This window comes from Trichosurus vulpecula, chromosome 6 (genome assembly GCF_011100635.1).
Source record: "Trichosurus vulpecula isolate mTriVul1 chromosome 6, mTriVul1.pri, whole genome shotgun sequence".
NCBI lineage: Eukaryota > Metazoa > Chordata > Mammalia > Diprotodontia > Phalangeridae > Trichosurus > Trichosurus vulpecula.
This window is the reverse complement of record NC_050578.1, coordinates 159,158,800-159,181,668: the sequence shown is the minus strand read 5'-3', so window position 1 is coordinate 159,181,668 and position 22,869 is coordinate 159,158,800. Positions and strand designations below refer to the sequence as shown.

At 40.1% G+C, this 22,869-nt stretch overlaps 2 protein-coding genes across 2 annotated transcripts; both read left to right on the top strand.

Annotated features, from left to right (window-relative positions):
- Positions 1-10,171: 10,171 nt before the first annotated feature.
- SLC10A4 (solute carrier family 10 member 4) lies at positions 10,172-15,670 on the top strand. Its single transcript, XM_036764899.1, has 3 exons — positions 10,172-10,854; positions 11,576-11,786; positions 15,006-15,670. Exons 1-3 carry the CDS (start codon positions 10,172-10,174, stop codon positions 15,519-15,521), a joined length of 1,410 nt encoding a protein of 469 aa, XP_036620794.1. The 3' UTR covers positions 15,522-15,670.
- A 1,236-nt stretch (positions 15,671-16,906) lies between these two features.
- On the top strand, positions 16,907-21,213 carry ZAR1 (zygote arrest 1). Its single transcript, XM_036762452.1, has 4 exons — positions 16,907-17,767; positions 20,399-20,491; positions 20,612-20,686; positions 21,070-21,213. The coding sequence occupies exons 1-4, from the start codon at positions 16,907-16,909 to the stop codon at positions 21,211-21,213; spliced, it is 1,173 nt and encodes a 390-aa protein (XP_036618347.1).
- The last annotated feature ends 1,656 nt before the right edge of the window (positions 21,214-22,869 follow it).

Sequence of the window (22,869 nt, the reverse complement as noted above, 5' to 3'; positions counted from 1 at the left end):
CAGCATAATTTTTTTTCAGTATGATGTTAATGACCAAGTTTGAACCCCAGGAGAGATAAAAAAATGCACCTCCCCTTCTTTGCAGAGGTAGGGGGGCTGAGGGTGTGGAACACTGCACATTATATTGTCAGACTTTTTTAATGTGTTGTTTAATTCCAGTGAACTTCTTAGAATACAAAAGATGAAATTTCATTTCCAAACCTTGGGTTTCGCTAAGGATCAGGCTTCCAAGACTCCAGCAAGAAAGGGAATCCTGTCACTGAATGGTAAGTGACATAGATAGATCTGCAGCACCCCCACTCTCTCTCTCTCTGACATACTGAACAGTTAAGTGCAAGCTTTCTCTTCTTTGGGAGGCTAGCTTGATTAATATCAAAGCACCCCAGGAAAGGAATTGATTTGTAACCTAACATCAGGACAATTTGCAGGAATGGCTGCAAGAATATAGTTATAGGGTTGTTAAAATTTATTCTCAATACAAATCACCTATAGGTTTCCCTCAAATTTGCTAGAAAATTTCCCCGAAGTTCATACGCTAACTACATTTTATTAAACACCTTTCTCACCCTGTCTCTAGCAAATCCAACTGTTTACTGGGTGTGATTCAGAGTACTGGCATGAAGGTAGTGAGAGTCACAGGGTCATAGATTTACAACTGGGAGTGACCTAAAAGGCCATTGAGTCTAACCCCATTATTTTACAGCTGAGAAAACAAAAGTCAAAACACATTAAGAGAACTATCCAGGATCCCAGAGCTAGAGTTTGAGGCAGGAATTGAACTCACATCATCCTAACTTCAATTCCAGTGCTCCAGCCACTGTGCCTTCTAGTCTTCTTGTACAATCTGCCCTGGTCAAATCACACCTGGAATGTTGTATTTAAGGTTTAAATACCAGAGTTTAAAAAGGAGATTAACAAATTGGACATAGTACAGAAGAAAGCTACTATAATAGTGAGATAACAGGAAAATATGCCATATGAGGACCAGGTGAGGGGATTGGGAACATTTAAACTGGAAACCACTTAGGAAGAATCTAATAGCTGTCTTACATGTATGAAGGAATTTGTGGAAAAAAAAATTATTTACTCTGACTTCATAGGGTTAAACTTGAACCATCGGGTGCAATTTAAGGCAGATTTAAGTTTGAAATAAGGGGGGAAACCTCCTAATTAGGGTGCTTCAGAAGTAGAATAAGCTGCTTCAGGAATTAGTGGGATCTTTATCACTGGAAGTCTATTTAAGGAGAGGCTAGATAATCATTTGTAGGGATGTTGTAGAGAGATTTTCTGTCTAGCTGTTGTTAAATACCAAGGTCCCTTCTAGCTCTCAGTTTCTATGATTCTATTAAGTTTATTAAATAGAGAAAGCCTAAATAGAAACAATATTTAAATAAAGTCTCCCACCCTACAGATGATCATTTTAGAAAGTAATTTCTTACTGAAGTGTTTTGTTGTTACTTCACGTACCTTTACAGAATACTCACTTCATGAAATGTCTCTTGTAAGAAGACAAAGTTTAGTAAAAATAATAACAGAATGATCTCTGGAGGTTCATGCAATATTTCACATCTGTATCACTCCCCCACCCCAATCTATTTTTTTTAAATGAACAGAAACCCATTTACTTTCTCTCATACCTCTCTTGCCATTGGGGAAAACATTTTTCTTGTAATAAATATGTATAGTCACATGAAACAAATTGTGTGTGTGTGTGTGTATGTCTCATTTTATACTCTATCACCTTTCATAAATGATAGCATTTCTCATCATTAGTCCTCTAGATTCATGAATGGTCATACTTCTTAATGCTTTCGAAGTTATTTGTTTTTACAGTGTTACTGTAATGTATAAATTGCTCTCTTGGTTCTCATTTCATTCTTGATCAGTTTTGTAAAAGTCCTGAAAATTGCTTATTTTTATACTATTGATGTCTTAGTATAAATTGTTTTTTTTCTGGTTCTGCTCTGTTCATTTTGCATCGGTTCATATAAATCTTTCTACATCTTTTTGAAATGATCAGTCTCAGAGGCAGAGCCAAGTTGGTGAAGTAAAGTTGGTAGAGACTCCCTTGAGCTCTCCCCCAAATCCCTCCAAGTACCTGTAAAAAATGACTCTAAACAAAATCTAGAACCCACAAAAAGAGTGAAACAAATTTACAGCCCAAAACAACCTGGAAGGTGGACAGGAGAGGTCTGTTGTGCCAGGCTGAGAGATGAGCAGAGTTCAGGCCCTAGCAAAACTAAATCAGGCCCCAGGGGACTGAATTGCAGGCAGTTGTGGTGATTTCCAGACTTCTCAACCCACAAATGCCAAAGACAACTTAGAAGGTCAGTAGGAAAGGTGTGTGGGACCTGGGTGAGAGAGGAGCTCAGTACAGCCCTGGGGAGTGGGGGGGGCAGTGGTGGCTGTTTCAGGATAACACAAGATTTATGAGCTTCTATATTAAAGGACTGGAGGGCTCGGAATATTATATTCCAGAGGTCAAAGGAGCTAGGATTAAAACGAAGAATCATCTACCTAGCAAAACTGAGTGTAATCATTGAGGGGGGGAAAACTGACATTCAATGACGCTGGGGAACTGAATGCATTCTTGAGAAAAAACATGAGCTAAATAGAAAAACTGACTCAAATACAAGACTCAAGAGAAGCATGAAAAGGTAAATAGGAAAGAGAGATGATAAGGGCCTTATTAAAGTTGAACTGTTCACATTCTTACACGGAAAGATAATATTTGTAACTCATGAGACCTTTCTCATTATTAGGGTAGTTGGAGGGAATATATATATATAGACAGAGGACAGAGGAAGAATTGAATATGAAGGGATGATATCTAAAAAATAAAATTAAGGGGTGAGAGAGGAATGTACTGAGTAAAGGAGAAAGGGAGAGGTAGAATGGGGTAAATTATCTCACTAAAAAAGGTTAAAAAAAGCTTTTAAAGTAGAACGGCATCTGGTATTTGCTAAGAAATAGAGTGGTGGATCAGGGGAATAGATTAGGTACACAATACATAGTAGTAAATGACCATAGTGTTTGATGCAAGCTTTTAGAGTAAGAACTGAACATTTGACAAGAATTGCAGGGAAAACTGGAAAACAGTTTAGCAGAAACTAGGTATAGATCAACATCTTACTCTGTATACCAAGACAAAGTCAAAATGGGTACGTGATTTACACATAAAGGAGATATCATAAGCAAATTAGGGAAGCATGGAAATTTTTACTTGTTAGTTCAATGGATAAGGGAAGAATTTTTGATCAAACAAGAGATACAGAGTATTATGGGATATAAAATAGATAATTTTGGTTACATTAAATTAAAAAGTTTTTGCACAAACAAAACCAATGCAGGCAAGATTAGAAGGAAAGCAGAAAACTTGGAAAAAGTTTTTACAGCAAGTTTCTCTGATAAAAGCCTCATTTTTCAGACATATAGAGAACTAAGACAAATTTAAAAGACAAATGGTCAAAAGATATGACTAGGTAGTTGTCAGAAGAAATCAAATTAATCTACAGCCATATGAAAAATGCTCTAAATCACTCTTGATTAGAGAAATGCAAATTGAAATAACCCATAGCTACCAAATTGGCTAATATGACAGAAAAGGAAAATGACAAATGTTGGAAGGGATGTGGGAAAATTGAGACACTAATACACTGCTGGTGAAGTTGTGAAGTGGTCCAACCATTCTGGAGAAGAATTTGGAACCAAAGGACTATAAAACTGTGCATACTCTTTGACCTAACAATACCACTAATAGGTCTGTAATCCCAAAGAAAATCTTAAAAAAGGGGAAGAAAAGGATGTATATGCAAAAAAATATATTTATAGCACCTCTTTTTGTAGTAGCAAAGAATTGGAATTGAGGAGATGCCCATCAATTGGTAAATGGCTGAACCAGTTGTGGTATATGACTGTGATGGAATACTATTGTGTCACAAGAAATGGTGAGGAGGATGGTTTCAGAAAAACATTGGAAGACCTACATGAACTGATGGAGAGTGAAGTGAGCAGAACCAGGAGAACATTTTACACAGTAATAGCAATATTGTATGATGATCATCTGTGAATGACTTAGCTATTCTTAGCAACACAGTGAGCCAAAGAAATACCAAGGAGAAAAGATGAAAAATGCTATTTATCTCCAAAGAAAGAACTGAGTCTGAATGCAGACTAAAGCATACTTTTCCAACTTAATTTTTTTTGGTCAATTTTTTGGTTTGTGTTTTCTTTTGCAACATGGCTAATACGGAAATATGTTTTGCATGACTTCATGTGTATAATCTATAGCAAATTGTACTATGTTCCATGCCCAATCACTACCCTAGTGAGAGACTTTTCCTGCTGACCTTTTAAGTTGTATTGGGCTAGAATACTGTTTCACTCGAACCTTTTATTGGTTCTGCCACTCCAGAAACCGATCTGGAGTATTATTTTAATGTTTGGAGGGGAATTTGGGAGAGTTCAGGTGAATGCCTGTTTGTACTGACATGTTGGTTCCACCCCCTGGAAGCTCCATTCATTGGTTTAATTTTATTTTCAACAATGATGGTTCTCAGATTTATATATTCAGTCTTACTCTTCTTCTTGCTCTTCCATCATGAATTACGTATTAGACATCTGAACTGTAAGTCCTATAAGCATCTCAAATTCAGCAGATCTGAAACAGAGCTAACTATTTTCCCCCTAAAGCCCACCATTCTTCTATACTTTCCTATTTCTATGGACAGTACCACTATCTTTCTGGTTACTCAGGTTTATAAACTTATTGTCATCCTCAGCTACTTATTTTCCCTCATTTCACATATTGAAATCAGTTGACAAATCCCAGCTTTTTCTATAGTTCAGGTCTTCATCACCCCTTCGTTGGCCTCTTGAAAAAAGCCTCTTAAATGACCAGAGTGTGAGAATTGGTAGAAGCAGTTTTGTTTCCACAGAGTTGAAATTATCTCCCCACCTCCTCTGGCTTTAGCAGAATGTAAGTCAGGTGACTGACTAAAACCAGTTCTAATGAGAAATATAATCTAGCAGAGACCAGGCTTCTGATCAGGTTAAAGGTTAGAGGCTTGTATGTATGCTTAAGGAGCTGTTTGAGGGAGGCATGACATGGGCAGTTGAGGGGGTTGCATATGGCCAATGAAAAGCCAGGCAGGAGATTCAAATTAGGAGTCAATAAAAGGACTGGCACTTGTCTGAGTCCCTTATACTCTCCTTACTCTGTTAAGGGGATATACCCATTTATTCAGGAGGGATAAATGTAAGATATAATTAAAACCTTCTTGGCCTTCCAACGAGTATTGTTTATTCCTAAACAATGTAAGTATGTTTCTAACAAGAGTAATCTAGTGTTTGATAAACCCGAAGACCCCAGCTTTTGGGATAAGAACTCATATTTGACAAAAACTGCTAGGAAAACTGAAAAATAGTAAGGCAGAAACTAGGTATAGACCAACATCTTACACCAAGATAAGATCGAAATGGGTACATGATTTAAAAATAAAGGGTAATACCATAAGCAAATTAGGAGAACAAGGAATAGTTTACCTATCAGATATATGGAGAAGGGAAGAATTTATGACCAAACAAGAGGTAGAAAGCATTACTAGATGTAAAATGGACAATTTTGATTATGTTAAACTAAAAAGGTTTTGCACAAACAAAACCAATGCAACCAAGATTAGAAGGAAAGCACAAAGCTGGGGAACAATTTTTACAGCCAACGTTTCTGATGAAGCCCTCATTTCTTAGATATATGGAGAACTGAGTCAAATTTATAAGAACAAAAGTCATTCCCCAATTAATAAATGGTCAAGGGACAAGAACAGGCAATCTTTGGATGAAGAAATCAAAGCTGTCTATAGTCATATAAAAAATGCTCTAAATCACTACTGATTAGAGAAATAAAACATTAATAAAAGACATTAATGTGCTGTTGGTGGAGTTGCAAACTAATCCAACCATTCTGCAGAGCAATGTGGAACTATGCCCAAAGGCCTATAAAACTGTGCATACCCTTTGATCCACTAACACCACTACTGGGTCTGTATCCCAAAGAGATGTAATTTTAAAAAGGGGGGAGGAAAGGACCTATATGTAAAAAAAAAATTTTATAGCATCTCTTTTTGTAGTGGTAATGAATTGGAAATTGGGGGGATGTCCATCAACTGGGGAATGGTTGAACAAGTTTTGGTATAGGATTGTAATGGAATATTACTGTGCTGTAAGAAATGATGAGCAGGCTGATTTCAGAAAAACTTGGAAAGACCTATATGAACTGACACAAAGTGAAGTGAGCAGAACCAGGAACACATTGTACACAGTAACAGCAATATTGTATGATGACCAACTATGAATGACTTGGCTATTCTTAATAAAACAATGATCAAAGACAAAGGACTCATGAGGAAAAATGCTATTTACCTCCAGAGAAAGAACTAGTGGAGGCTGAATGCAGATCGAAGCACACTATTTTTCACTTTCTGTATTTTTTCCCCTTTGGTTCTGTCTTCTTTCACAAGACTAATATGGTAATATGTTTTGCATGATTGAACATGTATAACTTATATCAAATTACTTACTGTCTTAGGGAGGGGGGAAGTGAGAGGAGAGAGAAAATTTGGAAATCAAAACAATGATAAAAACTCTTCACCTGTGACAGAAGAAAAATAAATTCTTTTAAGCCTGGTTTTTTTTTAAGAATTTAATTTGGACTACCTCAAGGCTTTTCCCACTACAATCATTCTGCATATGGTTGCCAATGTCATTTTCCCAAAGTGCAAGTCTGACAATATCACTATTCCCTTAGTCAAAAAATTCCAGTGGTTCTGTTATTTGTAGGATCAAATGTAAACTTCTTGGTCATTTAAAGTTCTTGACAATCGAGTTCCATCACACCTTTCTAGACTTATTACATGTTACTCTCCTTTACCACTCTATTCTCCGGTCAAATTTGCTTTCTCATTGTTTTCCACATATGGCCCTCTATCTCCTGCCTCCACCCTTTGCAGGGGTCAGAATCCCTCCATGCTCAAAAAGTCCTCCTTCCTCACCCGCACCTCTGAGAATCCCTATCTTTCCTCGAGGTTCAGCTCAATAACTCCTTACAATAAGCTTCTCTTAAACCCTTTTCTAATAGTTGTTTTCCCCTCAACAAATTATCTTCAATCTATTTTGCACATTCTTACATACATACACATTGTCTCTCTTGCTCCTAGATTGTAAGTTCCTTGAGGGCAGGAACCATTTCGCTTTTAACAGCTAACATTTATGGAGCATATGTGCTAGGTGCTTTACAATTATTATTTCATTTGATCATTACAACAACCCTGGGAGGTACATACAATTTTTAATCACCATTTAACAAATGAGGAGGGACAGTTAGGTGGTGCAGTGAATAGAGCACCAGCCCCGGAATAAGGAGGACCTGAGTTCAAATCCAGCCTCAGATACTTGACATTACTTACTAGCTGTGTGACCTCCGGCAAGTCACTTAACCCCAACTGCCCTGCCCTCCTTCCTCAAAAAAAAAAAAAAAAAAAAGAGGAACCTGAGGTAGATAGAGGTTAAATGGCTTGCACAGGATCACACAACTAAAAAGTGTTTGACACTGGATCTGAACTCATTTCTTATGGACTCCAGGCCTGTCCATGCACTGCATCACCAAGCTGCCCTATATTCTTAGTGCCTAGTGTTATCTATGCAAGGGGAAAATGTGCTCCCAGTTTGAGGGATATTTATGTAACTTCTGCCTTTGTTATACTTTCTCAGTAAATATCCTATTATAGAAATGAATAGAGTTCTACTGGTTGAATGATACTGGATCCAGAGGCACCCTGGATGGGGGGCTCATGAATCACAATAGTAGAAGCCATAACCCTTGAAGGTTACCTGAGTTGAGCGTCCTTCCCTTTGGGAACCTAAGCTGCTAGTCTTAAGCAAGTTGAGAAAGAGACCCCTGAAAGCATGCTAAAATAGTGTTACTAAACCAGATGAAGGGAATACTATGGATATATATCTTAGCAAGATTTCAGCAAAGGTTCTGATAAAGTATCTCACACTATTTTTGTAGAGAAGCTGGAGCAATATGGATTAGACAATAATAAAATCAAATGCACATCCAGAACTGGTTGGCTGGCTTGATCTAGAGCAGGGTTGGGGAACCTGCATGTGTCCCTCTGGTGCAGCCCCTTAACTGAATCCAAACTTCACAAAACCAAGAAGTTTGGATTCAGTCAAAGGGCCGCATTGAGGAACCAGAGGGCCAAATGTGGTCTTGAGTCTGTAGGTCCCCCACCCCTGATTTACAGGTTAGCTAGTGGTGCAAGTGGATAGAGTTAGGAAAATCTGAGTTTAAATTTGGCTTCTGACACTTGCTGTGAGGTAAATCATTCACCCTGTTTGCCTTAGTTTCCTCAACTGTATAATGGTACAATTGTATAATGTATACACTTGTATAATGGTATAATGTAGAATTGCTCAAATGTAAAATGATAATTATAGCACCTATCTCTCAGGATGGTTGTGAGGACCACGTATGCACATACTTGTAAAGCTCTGAGCACAGTGTCTAGCATTATATAAATGCTTGCAGAGTTAAGAACAAAATGAGACAGCAAAATATAAAGCACTTGTTGACTTTTAATTTTAAGTCCTCTATAAATAGCTATTTTTGTCTGTAGGCATTATTTTACTTGGTGCCTTATATGCCCAGGACCTAGAACAGTGCTCAACATATAGTAGGCACTTAATAAATGTATTTGATTTTAAAGATTACATGGAGGAGAAAGAATAATTTTTAAATTAGGAATGAATATACAGACCTGCCTTTATCTAAAGAAAGGCAGTATTTTCTTACTTTTTTTTGACTCATTAGACAAGATATTTGTTTCCCTCATATTTCACTACCCTTGGTAACATTTTTAGGAAGGAAATTACCTTATACTGCTCTGTGTCAACAAGGAAATTAAGCAACAAACTATCATTCTGTAGGCATGTGGTAAATTTCAAAGGAAAGTGAGAAAACAGAATATTAATAAAAAAATTAAATTTAATAGCTGGATACCATTAAGGAAAATGTTCCTTAAAGCATCTTTTCTTCTCTCCCTCAAAATCCCATTTCCTCCATAAAGATTTTTCTCCTTAAGAAGTTCTTATCTAGATATACGCTCTACATTACAGATCACTGAAAAACCCAAGTACAAAAGATACAAGAATAGTGAAACATTTAGAAACAGCATCATTTAGTTCATTAACACCACTTCTTTTGGCAAGAGACCTTGTCTAGTGCCTAGACACCAGACATTAAAGTCCTTGATCTTATTCCTGAACAATAACATCATCTCTGCTCAATAGTTCTAATGGTTAAATCACATACCCACTTGCAGCTCAGGCTTGACCCTGTGACACATCTGTAGCAATGTTTTAGGTTGTTGGAATAGCATTATATTCTATTTTTATAGGAGAAACAACCATCAAATAACATTATCAAAGAAAACTGGGCTGACAGAAACGCCCAACCGAGCTTTCTCCCCACCCCACCCCCCTTCTATGTTAAGTCTTTGTTCAGCCTCAGGTCACATTCTAACTGAACCACTTAATGGTGATTAAAGGGAGGAGCCAGTACTGCCCCTAGGGACTAGGGACACAAAAGTAAGAGGCAGTGAAAGTCTTGGTGTGGCTTTGCTCTCAGATAGGATTCTACTCCATGATTATTCAAGGAAGTCTGACTAAAAGACTTATCTTAGCCCTCTTTAGCACAGTGGGAGGAGTAGGAAAGGGTTCCCTTCAGAGGCAGAGAATCTCCAGAATCCTGGGTCTTCTGGCAGTGGGGCGGTCCGTGCCTATTAGTGGCTGTATGGATCAAGGACTGCTGGGCACTCCAGGGTCCCCCCAGTATATGGGTTGACAGCAGCAAAGAAGAAAGGTGTTGGGAAAGGCAGTCGGGGGCGGGGAATACAGCGAGTGCACCAGGGAGTGAATCTCACTCTGCAGGGTGACAGTCTCTTCAGTCCCAACGTTTCCTCTGTACTTGCTGCTCCCTTCTTGGCTGCCTTTAGAGTTTGGATGTGCTACAGGCAACTTGCAGCTCAGCTCACAGCCTTCAGGACTCAGAAAGGCATCAGCAGCAAACGCAGGACCATCAACACGTACTATCCATCAGGGATTCTCAGCCATGGATAGCAAAGACAGTGAGACTCTGCTGTTCTTGCCTTCTCCAGAGCCGGATAACTACACCCAGAAAACCAACGTCAGCAGCTTCAGCCCAAGCCCTGGCCTTAACTTCAATACCAGCATCACTGCTGACCCCAGCCTCAGCCCCAATTTTAGCTCTAGCATGATCCCTGACACCAGCTCCAGCCTCAGCCTCAGCCTCACCCCTAGCCCCAGCCTCATCCCTAGTCCCAGCCTCACCCCTAGCCCCAGCTTCATCCCTAGCCCCAGCCTCAGTTCCAGTCTGAATCCTACCCCCACCACCTGGGAGTCAAAGATTAGCAGTAGTCCACAAGGCTTTGCCCACCTCCCACAGGATTGGGGCTCCCTAGAAAATCCGTTCTGGGATACCCCTTTGAACCATGGACTGAATGTATTTGTGGGAGTGGCACTGTGCATTACCATGCTGGGTTTGGGCTGCACTGTGGAGGTGAATCACATAGGGGCTCACATCCGCAGGCCCATAGGGGTACTGCTGGCACTTATCTGCCAGTTTGTCTTCATGCCCCTACTGGCCTTCCTTCTGGCCCTTATCTTCTCTCTGGATGAAGTGGAGGCTGTAGCAGTATTATTATGCGGCTGTTGTCCAGGTGGAAACCTTTCCAATCTTATGTCTCTGCTAGTGAATGGCGACATGAACCTCAGGTAAGAGCTTCAGTTATCCCTACCGTAAGTAGTTTCTTCAATCCAATTAGCTAGACAATGAGGTGGGAAAAATAAAGGGGGTTGTGAAAAAGAGCACAGAATGAGCAAAAAGCAGAGAAAAGATTTAATTTGAGAAGCTTTCAAATTAAGAGAAGCATTAGTGTATATATTGGAAAAAAAGGGTTGGAGTTGTGAAGGTGGGAGTGAAGAAAGGAAAACACATTAGCTGTGATCCTCCAACTCTTCCATGATTTTAAAAGGTGGGATTACTTTGTAATTTAGGGGTGTCAGGAATGAAAGTTAGTCCCTTTGGGAAGCTGAACCACAATTCAACAACTATTCATTCAAGGAAAATTAAAAAATTAGAAAACAAAGAAACATACAAAAAAAAATCCAACAACTAGAGATCCTTGCCCTTCTAAATAACTAGATCCAACCAAGGTCAATGGGTTACTTTAAAATCTCAGGCAGATAAAGACCAGAGACAGTAGTGAAACATAACTCAACATCTTTTACCCTGTTTCATTAGGAGGGTGGGTCCTATGCCCCTTTTATCACTCAAATATGTTGATTTCTCCCTGCAGCTCTTCTCAGATGCTTAGGGACCCCTCCTGAGACCTTAAGATTCACTTTCCTCCTTGCCACTTCCCGTTCTGTACAGAGGCTGGTTAGTGGGTAAGTGCTAACTTGATGCTTATTGTGTTCACTTCCATCTTTACAGTATCATCATGACTATTTCTTCCACGCTTCTGGCTTTGCTGCTGATGCCCCTGTGCCTGTGGATCTATAGTCGGGCCTGGATCAATACAACTCTGGTGCAGTTATTACCACTGGGAGCAGTCACCCTGACCCTCTGCAGCACCCTGATTCCTATTGGTGTAGGTGTCTTCATCCGCTACAAATATACACGAGTTGCTGATTACGTCCTTAAGGTATTGTCCAGATTCTGTTCCCAAACTCAGTCTTGTTTTTAAGAGCCTTAAATCTGTCACTTTACTGGCCTGAACAGGAAGGAGAATCTGCTTCACATTTTACAAGAAGTTATTCTTTCTTTATACAGTTCATATAGCAAAAGAGTGCTCAAAGTACTGATTGAGGCTTCCTAGAATTATCACTATAGAAAGCTTTGCTGAAAAGAATATTACAAGGCACAAGTAGAAGGAACAAAACAGAAATAGCTGGAAAAAAATTTAAAAATGCAGTGGTCAGCAAAATATACTTCCCTCTAACAATAAGAGCTGATCAAATAAAACTACCAAAATAGGGTTTGTATGAAACTTTAGCAACAATTTACTGTGTTTTGTTTAGCTCACAAAAATTGTCCTTAAGAACATCATCTAAACATAGCTTATTGAAAAAAAATTAAAGCAGTTCCAATGTTTTTCAGGTTATAAAATATTTAATATTCTTAAAAACAAACCTGGACATTAAAAACACTTAAAAGAATAGAAATGATGATTTGGCCAACAGACACTATAAAAACACAAAATATATGTGTATGTGAATGCAAAATAAAATTTATTTCTGAAATGCCATAATCTTGGCTGTTCCTTCTTGGCCAAACACAATCTTGCATTATTTTTGGCTGTTGTAGTTAAATTTTTTAATAACTTAGAGAAAGAGAAAAAAATGTAAGAATTCCAAAAACGTATTCCTCCAACAACAAAAAAACAAGAGACACGATCTATTAACTGTAAAAAGTAATCACCAATGATAGGATCTTACTTTTCTCTGTGGGAGAGCTACTGAATCAGCTCTTTCAATAAATAAGGTTTTCTGTACCAACATTTTGTCAAATCAACAAAAATAGGCAACATATTGAACAAAAACCAAAGGCAAGATACCTTGACTTAAAGCAATTGAATAGAAAGTTATGATAATGTTTCAGCTATGTGACATTTGAGAACAGTTCATTTGTTTTGCTTTGTGATCAGCAGTGTCTTTATTTCCTATGATTATATTATTATATAGAAGGCCTAAATTTATTAATATTAAGAATAATTATGTCTTCTCTTTGTACATATACTCATGAAGTCTTATGAAGAAATATATGGCCTTAAAATATTTTTATACTTAATTTTTTAAGTGTTACAAGGTTAAGTTTCCTCCATAACTTAATTGACAAAAATCAATCAAATTAGCAGTTTACTGGTTAAAAACAGAATAATTATAATCACTTAAATAAAAATAAATGAACATAATTGAGATTTATGTGCTGATGGTGACGCATACGGCATTGGTAGAAAGAATGCTGGACTTGGGGGTCAATGGACTTGGGTCTAAATCTCAGTTGATACTTTTAGTAGGTAGCTATGATATGATACATCTCTTAATTTCCCAAAGTCCCAGTTTCCTCTTCTCTAAAACATGGACAATACTTTCAACTAGCTACATCTTAGCACCAAGGCTCAGTAATAACTAAAAGGATAAAGTAGTTGAAAAGCAAAGATGGACTTTACAATTCAATATTTCAAAATAAAAGTGACTTCCTTTGTACTAATTTTCCATCTCTACTGACAATTCAAATGGTACAATGTTTTTCATATTTTAAGCTATAAGGATCATGATTGTTTAGTTTCGCCTACTTCTTGTTTGAAAGTATGTTGAACATACTTTTAGAATCCTCCGATGTTCAGATCTGACTCAAAAGTTACTAGCATACATATATATGCATATGTACATATACATACATACACACATATATTTAAGTTACAATTATTTTTTTAAGTAGTATTAAGTGAGGCAGCTAGGTGACACAGTGAGTAGAGCACAGGCCCTGGAGTCAGGAGGACCTGAGTTCATATCCAGCCTCAGACACTTGACACACTTACTAGCTGTGTGACCTTGGGCAAATCACTTAACCCCAACTGCCCTGCCTTCCCTCCCTCCCAAAACACACACACACACACACACAAAGTAGTATTAAGGATATGATAATCCCACACATGAAACTCTTCTTCGTATATAGGAACCTGATGCATCATCAAAGGTATTGTCTAAAATCTTACAATTCATATAACAGTCTGTAGCAAAGGATTTTTCCCCCACCACGCAATCTATTTTACTTGAATGAGTTAAAAGTATCTGGCAAGAAACCAAGATGACACAGTGTTCTGTAACACAGAAAAACATATTTAGTGCCAGCTGCAATGTATAAACAAGCTGCCTATTATGACTATAATATAATTTCATCATAGGAAACTGTTTTTATAGTCTAACAGATAAGTAAGAATTCACAGAATATGGAAATATTCAATTTAACTTTGTAAAAGAAATGCATCTATATTTGACATTAGCATGTTTATATTCCTGTCATGACAAAATCTAAGCGATGTCATGTTTCAATATTTTGAAAAATCCTTTGGAATGTAAAAATACAATCCCAAGTGTTAATATTGCCTGTTAAAAGGAATTTTAATATTTCATTTGTTTAATCCCAGATATAGTACAAGACTAGTTTTCACGTAGAAAGCACAATGTTCTGGAAGTCTTGCCATATTTTGTATTGATAAGACCACATTTGGAATTCTGTGTTCAATTCTGGGTGCTACATTTTAAGATGGATAATGGAAATTTGTGAAATGAACTAGGAAATTCTAGAAGAGGTGATGAGAATGTAGGAACTATGGTATATGATTAACAGTTGAAAAAACTAGGGATGTTTAGTCTAGAGAAGAGAGGAGGGGAGACAGGATGACAGATCTTTGCAAATTTAAAGGTAGTTACATGGAAGAAGCTGTTTTGCTCCAAAGGGCAGGACAAAGACTAACTGGTAGAAACTACAGGAGGGAAAATTCTGTTCAACATGAAGGAAGAATTTACTAAAACATATCTCTGTTCACTAATAGCAAATGGACTGGAGAAGTCTGACAAGAGCTGATAATTCTAGAATGCTTTAAAGTTTGCCAAGCAGTTTACAACCCTGACGGACCGCTCCTATTTTACAGATGAGGAGTCAGCCTCAGAGAAATCAAGTGATTACTCAGGATCACAAAGCTAATAAATATCAGAAGCAGATCTGAACCTTGCCTTCCTTAGCCTATATCCAAGACTATTCATTTGCTATATATGCTAATATTTATAAGTCCTTTACTGAATTTTCCTGCATTTTATCTGACTTTAAAAGTGATTTATCCATTTTCTCTTACTAGGTTTCCCTGTGGTCTCTGCTAGTGACTCTGGTGGTCCTTTTCATTATGACTGGCACTATGTTAGGACCTGAACTGTTGGCAAGTATTCCTGCAACTGTTTATGTTGTTGCAATTTTTATGCCTTTGGCTGGATATCTGTCAGGATATGGTTTAGCTACCTTATTCCGTCTTCCATCCAACTGCAAGAGGACTGTCTCTCTGGAAACAGGTAGTCAGAATGTACAACTCTGCACTGCTATTCTAAAACTAACCTTTCCTCCACACCTCATAGGAAGTATGTACATGTTTCCTTTGCTTTATGCTCTTTTCCAGTCTGCAGAAGCAGGGATTTTCGTATTGGTATATAAGATGTATGGGAGGGAAATTGTACATAAACAAGATCCTCTGGATGAAGATGATACAGATATTTCTTATAAGAAACTGAAGGAAGAAGAAATGGCAGATACTTCATATGGATCAGTTAAAGTAGATGAACATAATTCAATAATGATGGAGCCCACCCAGACCTCACTGTAGATTACATTTAATGTAGAGCACCATAGGGGCTCCCTCCCTTACCTCCTATTTATGGTCTGTGGTATGCTTAAGCAGTATTAAATGGCTTTATTATAGCAGGATTCTTCTAAATATACCTATAATACCCTTTCCATTGTAAGATGATCATATGTTCACTAATGTCAGCTACAAACATTTCCTCAAATTTAAAAACTTAAGTACATTCAATATCATAACCTGTACATCAGTTTACCAACATAAAGTTGAAGTGAAGTTAATGTCTGTTCAGGCTTTTGCTGTTGCCTATTTAAATTATTGTTTTAAAATGGGGAAGCTATTAGAAATCATGACCTCTCAAACAAAAAATTTTGATGCAATGTGAGTAAAAACGTAGGTAAGAACATAATCGAATTTCATGTACTCATTGTAAAAGAAATGTAGGATTTGTCTTGTACTCAGAGTTGAGCTCAATCAATTAAAAAAATACAGTGTAACATTGTCTATTTTGTTAAACTTACATCTCACTAGAGATGTCGGTAAAGACATTAAAAAGCCTATTGTTACTCGAACTGATATTAATTATTCCTTGGTACTAAAAAACTAATTATTTAAGATTCTGCCCCTCCCCAAGTGAAGAGGTTCCTAAATTAATAATTTAAATAAACACGCCACGCTACGCATTTATCTATGGGCCATTCGAATTTGGTTTAAAAATCTTGCATTATTATAACACTGTCAAGACCAATAAGAAATAGGTGCACCACCGGGAAATTACCTCATGGTCAAGGGGTAGAACGGTGAGGAAGAGGAAAGGGCCTTGGCAAAAAGCTGGTCCAAAGCGGGTTTCCTTACCCGTTTCACCCCGCTTCTCACAGCTCCCTTCCCGGCCCCACAACAGGGACTCACCTGGTACCCACCGACTTTCAACCAATCTCACCCTGCCTTCCAGGGACAATATGGAGGTTCTTGAGACCTCCTTCCACGTGTTCACTATCTGGGGAGCCCCAAGCTAATTTAATTGGCCAGGGCTGCAGCCCCCAGACCCGCAGATGGGGAAGCTACCCCTTTCGCTGGCAGTCTAGAGGTTCTGAAGTCTCTCTACGCGGTGGTCCTAACTCACCCCCCGAAGCCCTGACAATCCAATTACCCCGAGCCCCTCCCCGGGCCCCCTGGGGTGGGGGCGTGGCTTCCCCACCCCGCCAGGCTTCCCGGGATGGCAGGCCCTGGAGGCGACCGCGGACGCGCCCCGATGATGGACGGCCCCCATCGCGCAGGCCCCGACCCTGGGCAGCTAACGAGGGGAGTGGGCGGGCGGTCGTCCGTGCCTCGGCCTGGGCTTTGGCCGCCCCCGCAGGGCCGGTTATTTAGGGCGTCGGCGGGCGAGCAGAGGCCCGGGCTGTGCGCACATGGCGGCCCTGGGGGATGACGCGCTGGACGCCTACATGTACCCGCCCTACGGCCCTTACTCTTTCCCCTACGCGCCGGGCCCCAAAGGCAAAGGCTCGGGGGGCGGCGGAGGCTGGCGGCCCCGGGCCGTGCCGGGGGCGGCGTCCGCCCTGTCCGGCTACGGGCAGCTGACGGCGGCCGAGTACTTCGATAGCTGCCAGCGGGCGCAGCTCATGGCCATCCTGTCTCAGGTGAACCCGGGCCTCGTCCCGCGGCTCCGCAGGGCCAACACCCGCGACGTGGCGGTGCAGGTGAACCCGCGCCAGGACGCCTCGGTGCAGTGCTCGCTCGGCCGCCGCACCCTGGTCCGCCGAGGCCGGGAGCCGGGAGACCTCGCACCGACCAGGGCCGCATCCCCGCCACCGCCGCCTCGGCCTCCCGCGCAGGGCAGCCCCGGGGCCGGAGCCCCGCGACCCCCGCGCTTCCCGCGGACCGTCGCCGTCTACTCTCCCGTGGCCTCGCGCCTCCTCGCCACCTTCGTGGAGGAGGTGGAGGAGGCCGAGGCCGGAGGCCCGGCGGGGGAGGCCGCCGGGCACGAGACGCAGGCCCCCGCCAGGGAGGCGCCCGAGGCAGCGGCGACGCCGGACCAAGAGCCCGAGCGCGGGGAGGGTGCGGCGGACGCGCCGAGGCCCGAGCCTCAGGAGGGCGGCGGAGGCCAGGCCCAGGCCACAGTACGAGCTACCTGGGAGGATCAGCCGCCCCGGCCCGACGGCCTGAAGGACGGAGACCCCGTCGAGGAGCCCGCGGAGCCGGAGAAGGAGGAGGCCGAGGGCCCGCAGCCGCAGAGCCCGGGGCAGAACAAGGCGCGGCTGCGCTTCCAGGTGAGGGCCTCGGACCGGACTGTGTTGCCTTTCTTTCCATTCCCCCACCCCCGCCCCTCCACCCCGGGGAGTTAGGCTTGGAGGGTGACTGACCATACCTATCTTCCTATGGCCTTTCTTTCCACCTGCACGCTTTTATTAGACGCCTACTGTGTGCGGAAACATACTGCTTAGGTTAGGCGGTGAAGTCAAAAATCTGCTAACACCCAGGCTCCCGACCCCGGGGGGGGAGTGACCCGCCCGTTCACCTCCAAATAATCGGGAGGATGCAGGAGGAGTAGCCCGTCCCCAGCATCCCTGCCAAAGAAGCCCGCTAGTCTGAAAATGTCGCTGCCTCAGTCACCCTGGCTGCCCTTGGTCCAGAACCCACCCGTTTTGTAACACTCGGCCAGCAGTGAGCTACTCACCTGCCGGAAAGAATAGCAACCTTTTGATTACAAACTTGTATGCCCTAGGAAAAAAAAAATTTAGCCTGGATTTGTTTTGCCTATCTTCCTAGGGTTAACCATACTTTATTTCCAGTAGGTTAGGCGGGACAAAAACCGGTGTAAGCAAAATGAAAAAAAAAGGATTACGTGACTTTTAGTTTCCGTTCTTCTCTTTCCCTACCTCACTTCTCTAATGTTTTAACCACAGTGTTATGGAATATGTTCCACGTCCTTTGATGGTCCTCTCAGCTTGTACACTGTCCCCCCCCCCCCCCCCATTTCATTTACTAAGGAACTGGGGCAAAGCTGATTACAACCTCGGTTTTATAAAATTTCTACCTTCAACAGATAGATCCCCCCGACTTCTTCTGGAGGAAACTATGAGGCAGCTTCGGTCTATTTTTAAAAAGGGAGTAGGGATTAATGATTATGCAGAATTTGATTTTTTTTTTTTAAATTCAGATATGGGGCCTAAAAGCTCTTCATTGCAGGGAGCAGTTGGGCCACGTTACTACTAGTAGGTCTTGAAGGAGAAATGCAGTGATGGGAGAGAAACACTACAACCCAAAGGAGGTAGAAAGAAATCAAAGATAAAGAGTGAGGAACATCCTGTTGTGAAGTAGAATAATAATGATCTGATTAGTTCTTTTTTTCCCACTTTTTTTAAGTTTTCAACATTTGTTTCCACAAGATTTTGAGTTAAATTTTCTCCCTATTTCTACACTCCCCCCACTCCAAGATGGCATATATTCTGATTGCCCTTTTCCCCAGTTTGCCCTCCCTTCTGTCAGCCCACTCCCCACCCCCACCCCAACCCCTTTCCCCTTTCTTGTAGGGCAAGATAGATTTCTATACCACATTGCCTGTATATCTTATTTCCCCATTTGCATGTAAAAAAAACAAACTTTTTTTTGAGCATTTGTTTTTAGAACTTTGAGGTCCAAATTTTCTCCCTTCTTCCCTCCCCACCCACCCTCCTTGAGAAGGCAAGCAATTCAACATAGGCCACACATTTATCATTATGCAAAACACTTCAATAAGTCATGTGAAGGACTAACTAAATTTCCTTCCGTCTTATCCTGTCCCCCTTTATTCAGTTTTGTCCCCCTGACCCTTTTCAAAAGTGTTTGCTTTGGATTACCTTCTTCCCTGCTCTGCCCTCCCTTTTGTCATCCCCTCTCTCTTATCTCCTTTCCCCCTACTTTCCTGTAGGGTAAGATACCCAATTGAGTGTGTAAGTTATTCCCTCCTTAAGTCAAGTCTGAGTGCAAGATCTGATTAGTTCTTATATCATACTCAACAAAATTGGGCCAAATGAAGACCAAGAACCTCCAGACTATATTTACTTCCCCTTCCAAGAAGACGAATGATACTGGAAAAGAGTAAAACTATATTGGAGAAGTTAAGGTGATGAGTCAAAGGTCTTGTGTTCTAGGGTTGGCTCTGTTTTATGATCTTAAGCTTTTGAAACTTTTGAAATTACTAGACCTCCAGTTAGTCCAGACTTCTAGGACCTCTTCTTTTAGCCTTAAAATGATTTCAGTTCTTCAATAGTACTTGCTACCACATTGAGCAAATGTCTAGTAAGTCATTTGTGTTAGCTGCTATTGTGGATTATCCATGTTCCCTACTTCCTGGGGGAATAAGAGGTTCCTCTTCACTGGAGGACTTTGGGAAAGGCTGAGTGGCTAGTTGGTGAGAATGTTGTAGAGTTAGTTTTGGTTTGAGTACTGACAGGATGGCCTTTGAGGTCTCCTCAATGTGAAATTTTAAATCTCATACAAATAAAAGCATAGGAGAGTATCTTCTAACATAGGTTCTCTTCTTTCTTATTGGGCTTATGTAGGGCTTCATTTTGTTTCCTAAAAAGAATCCTACACTGCAGAAAATCTTGGCTTTTGAGTTTTCCCTGACCCCTTTGGCCCTCAAGAATGTCCATTTGGCATCTTGTCTACCTCGAACCCTGAGAATTATACTTTGTTTTGCTTGGTTAAATGATGAGTGGTTTCTTCATTAGTATTCTAGGAAGCAGATCTATAGAAACAGTTCATATTCTTCTTTCCTTTGATTTGTAGGATATAATTGACTTTCTAGTCCCAGAGCATAAAAGTTAGCCTTAACTTCCATCATGATATCTGAAATATGATAAAGAATATATGGATATTATGTCTTGTTTGCCCTGTTACATACTATTGTTCTTTAGTTCTTAGAGCAGAAATATGGCTATTATCACTGCAAAGACTGCAACATTCGTTGGGAAAGTGCATATGTGTGGTGCGTGCAGGGTACCAATAAGGTAAGAGACATGATGTAATTGATCATCTTTCTACCTTAGAGTGTCAAGGTTCTGGGGGTGGGGGCACACTTGCCCCTGAAGGAGAGGGCACACTTATTTTAAAAATCTCTCATGTATCAGGTCTACTTCAAGCAGTTTTGCAGAACTTGTCAGAAGTCTTACAACCCATACCGAGTGGAGGATATTGCTTGTCAAGTAAGAAGTCTTTCCTTGTTTTGGGGATGGCAACAGGTGGGATTTGGGTTGTTTTTTCAGTGGTTTATTTCTAAAGAGACTAACTTGATACCTAGTGGCCTTGGTGGTAGTTATGGAATCGCAAGAGTATAGGAAGGGCATTAGATTAGAAGGCTAGGAGAACCTGGGTCCTAACTTTATTTGGATACTAACTTGAAGGCTCACTATTTGGGGATGTTGTAGAAAGGATTCTTGGATAGAAGGGTGGCCTCTGAATTCCCTTCTGCCTTTTAGATTATGTGGTTACAGGACTAGCTTCTATGCTGCATCCTTATCACTGAGGCCACATAATCCTCTGGTTCAATTTTTGGTAAATAGCACTCTTTTTAAATTTTTTTTCCCAGAGTTGTAAACAGACAAGATGCTCCTGCCCAGTGAAACTTCGTCATGTTGATCCCAAAAGACCTCATCGTCAGGATTTGTGTGGGAGATGCAAAGGAAAACGCCTGTCCTGTGACAGCACTTTCAGCTTCAAATATATCATTTAAGTGAATGAATATGTAAAGAGCACAGATGTAATTTCTGCAGACAAATGAGCTTCTTTTGCTTACCACCTTCCCTTCCCTCAAAAGACTAATCAAAATAGCAGGAATATTTGACAGAACCTTTAAATAAAGGTATTGCAAAACAATCTATACATTATTGAAGCCTTACCTTTTTTACTTTTAAAATTTTCCATCCTAAAACAAAATTTTTCCATCCTAGAAATAAAAATTGAATTGAAAGGGGGAAAAAACCACGTAGCTCTTATTGCAAGAGGGGTTCCAGAAATTAAGTCAGCTTTTGTATAGAAATGTCATCAGAGATAGTTACTTGAAGGAGCTCTAGAGATCAGAAAAATGTGAATCTAAAAGAAAAACCTCAAGCTATTTATTTGGGGTATGAGTAAATCTATGTAAGAATTTGCTTCTGGGGAAGGAGAAAAAATTCAGCTTCTTCCTTTTTTGCAGATTTATTCTGTTGTAGAGGTAAACATGAAATAGCCAATGGCTATTAACAGGAGCTAAATCATTTCCCTTTGGAAGCTAAGAAAAAATAACCTGGCCCTACTTGATGTTGAGTATGACCTAACTAGGTACCTTGAAGAAAACTTAAGCATGCATCTTTCTTTTTTCATTTCATATTGACAAGCAGGGCAAAGGTATGAAGAGATCTTTTGTTAGCTTGGCTTCAATGCAGTGAAATATTAACTTACACATAATTGGGATAATTATGGTATCTTCTATTTTTAAATACTGCTCACAAGAATTAATAAACTAAAATATATAAAGTTGGAATAGAAAAGGTTTTTATTAATCATAACTGAAAATCTAATAGTCCAACTTAGATGCTAAAAAAAAAAAAACTAGCTTCCTTTGTTAACCTTGGAGATCAAAAGAACTGTTGTAATACAATTGAGCAGCTTTAACATTCTTTTAAGAAGACTATAAAAATCAAATTTACAAAATAGAAATTTAGTGGGTGAATATTGCAAAAGGATTCTTTGCTTTATAAAAGTTGGTTTCACAGAAGAGAAATTGATTTAGAGATGCTTTTACATACTTTTAAGAAACTATATAAAACAAAGAATGTCATTACTTTAACAAACTTTTGTTAGTTGTATTAAGAAACAAAAGTGACTTGAAGAGAGAGGAAAGGTTAACCAGATCCAAGTCTGCTGCTAAAGTCCAATTTCTTCTTTCACCCTCTGGCTCCTTTGTATCTTTTGCTCATATACTAGTTAAAACTGTAAAGCTAGAGCTATTGAATTTGAGGGGAAAAAAAAACCTACCTGTCCTGGAGGCAGGTACTATAAAACCTTGAATGAACAAATCCTGAGGATTAACTGAGATTTGGATTATTCTTTTCAATAGGACTTAATACAATCAGATGAGACTCATTATTTGCTATGTTCCCTATTTCAACTATACTCCTTTCTCCCAAAAAAGACAAAACAATCCAACAATTTATAAGACTAGAATGGCATGTAATCCCATTGGGCTCATATATTGACTTTTGTAATGTATCCTGCCCTAGATTATTTTATAAAGGCTACGACGGTAATCTTTGTGATATGCAGTATGTCAGGACAATAACTTCTGTATGTATTTATACATGTCTAGATTTTTATTATAGAGTAGAATGTAGATGGGCAGCTTTGGGCT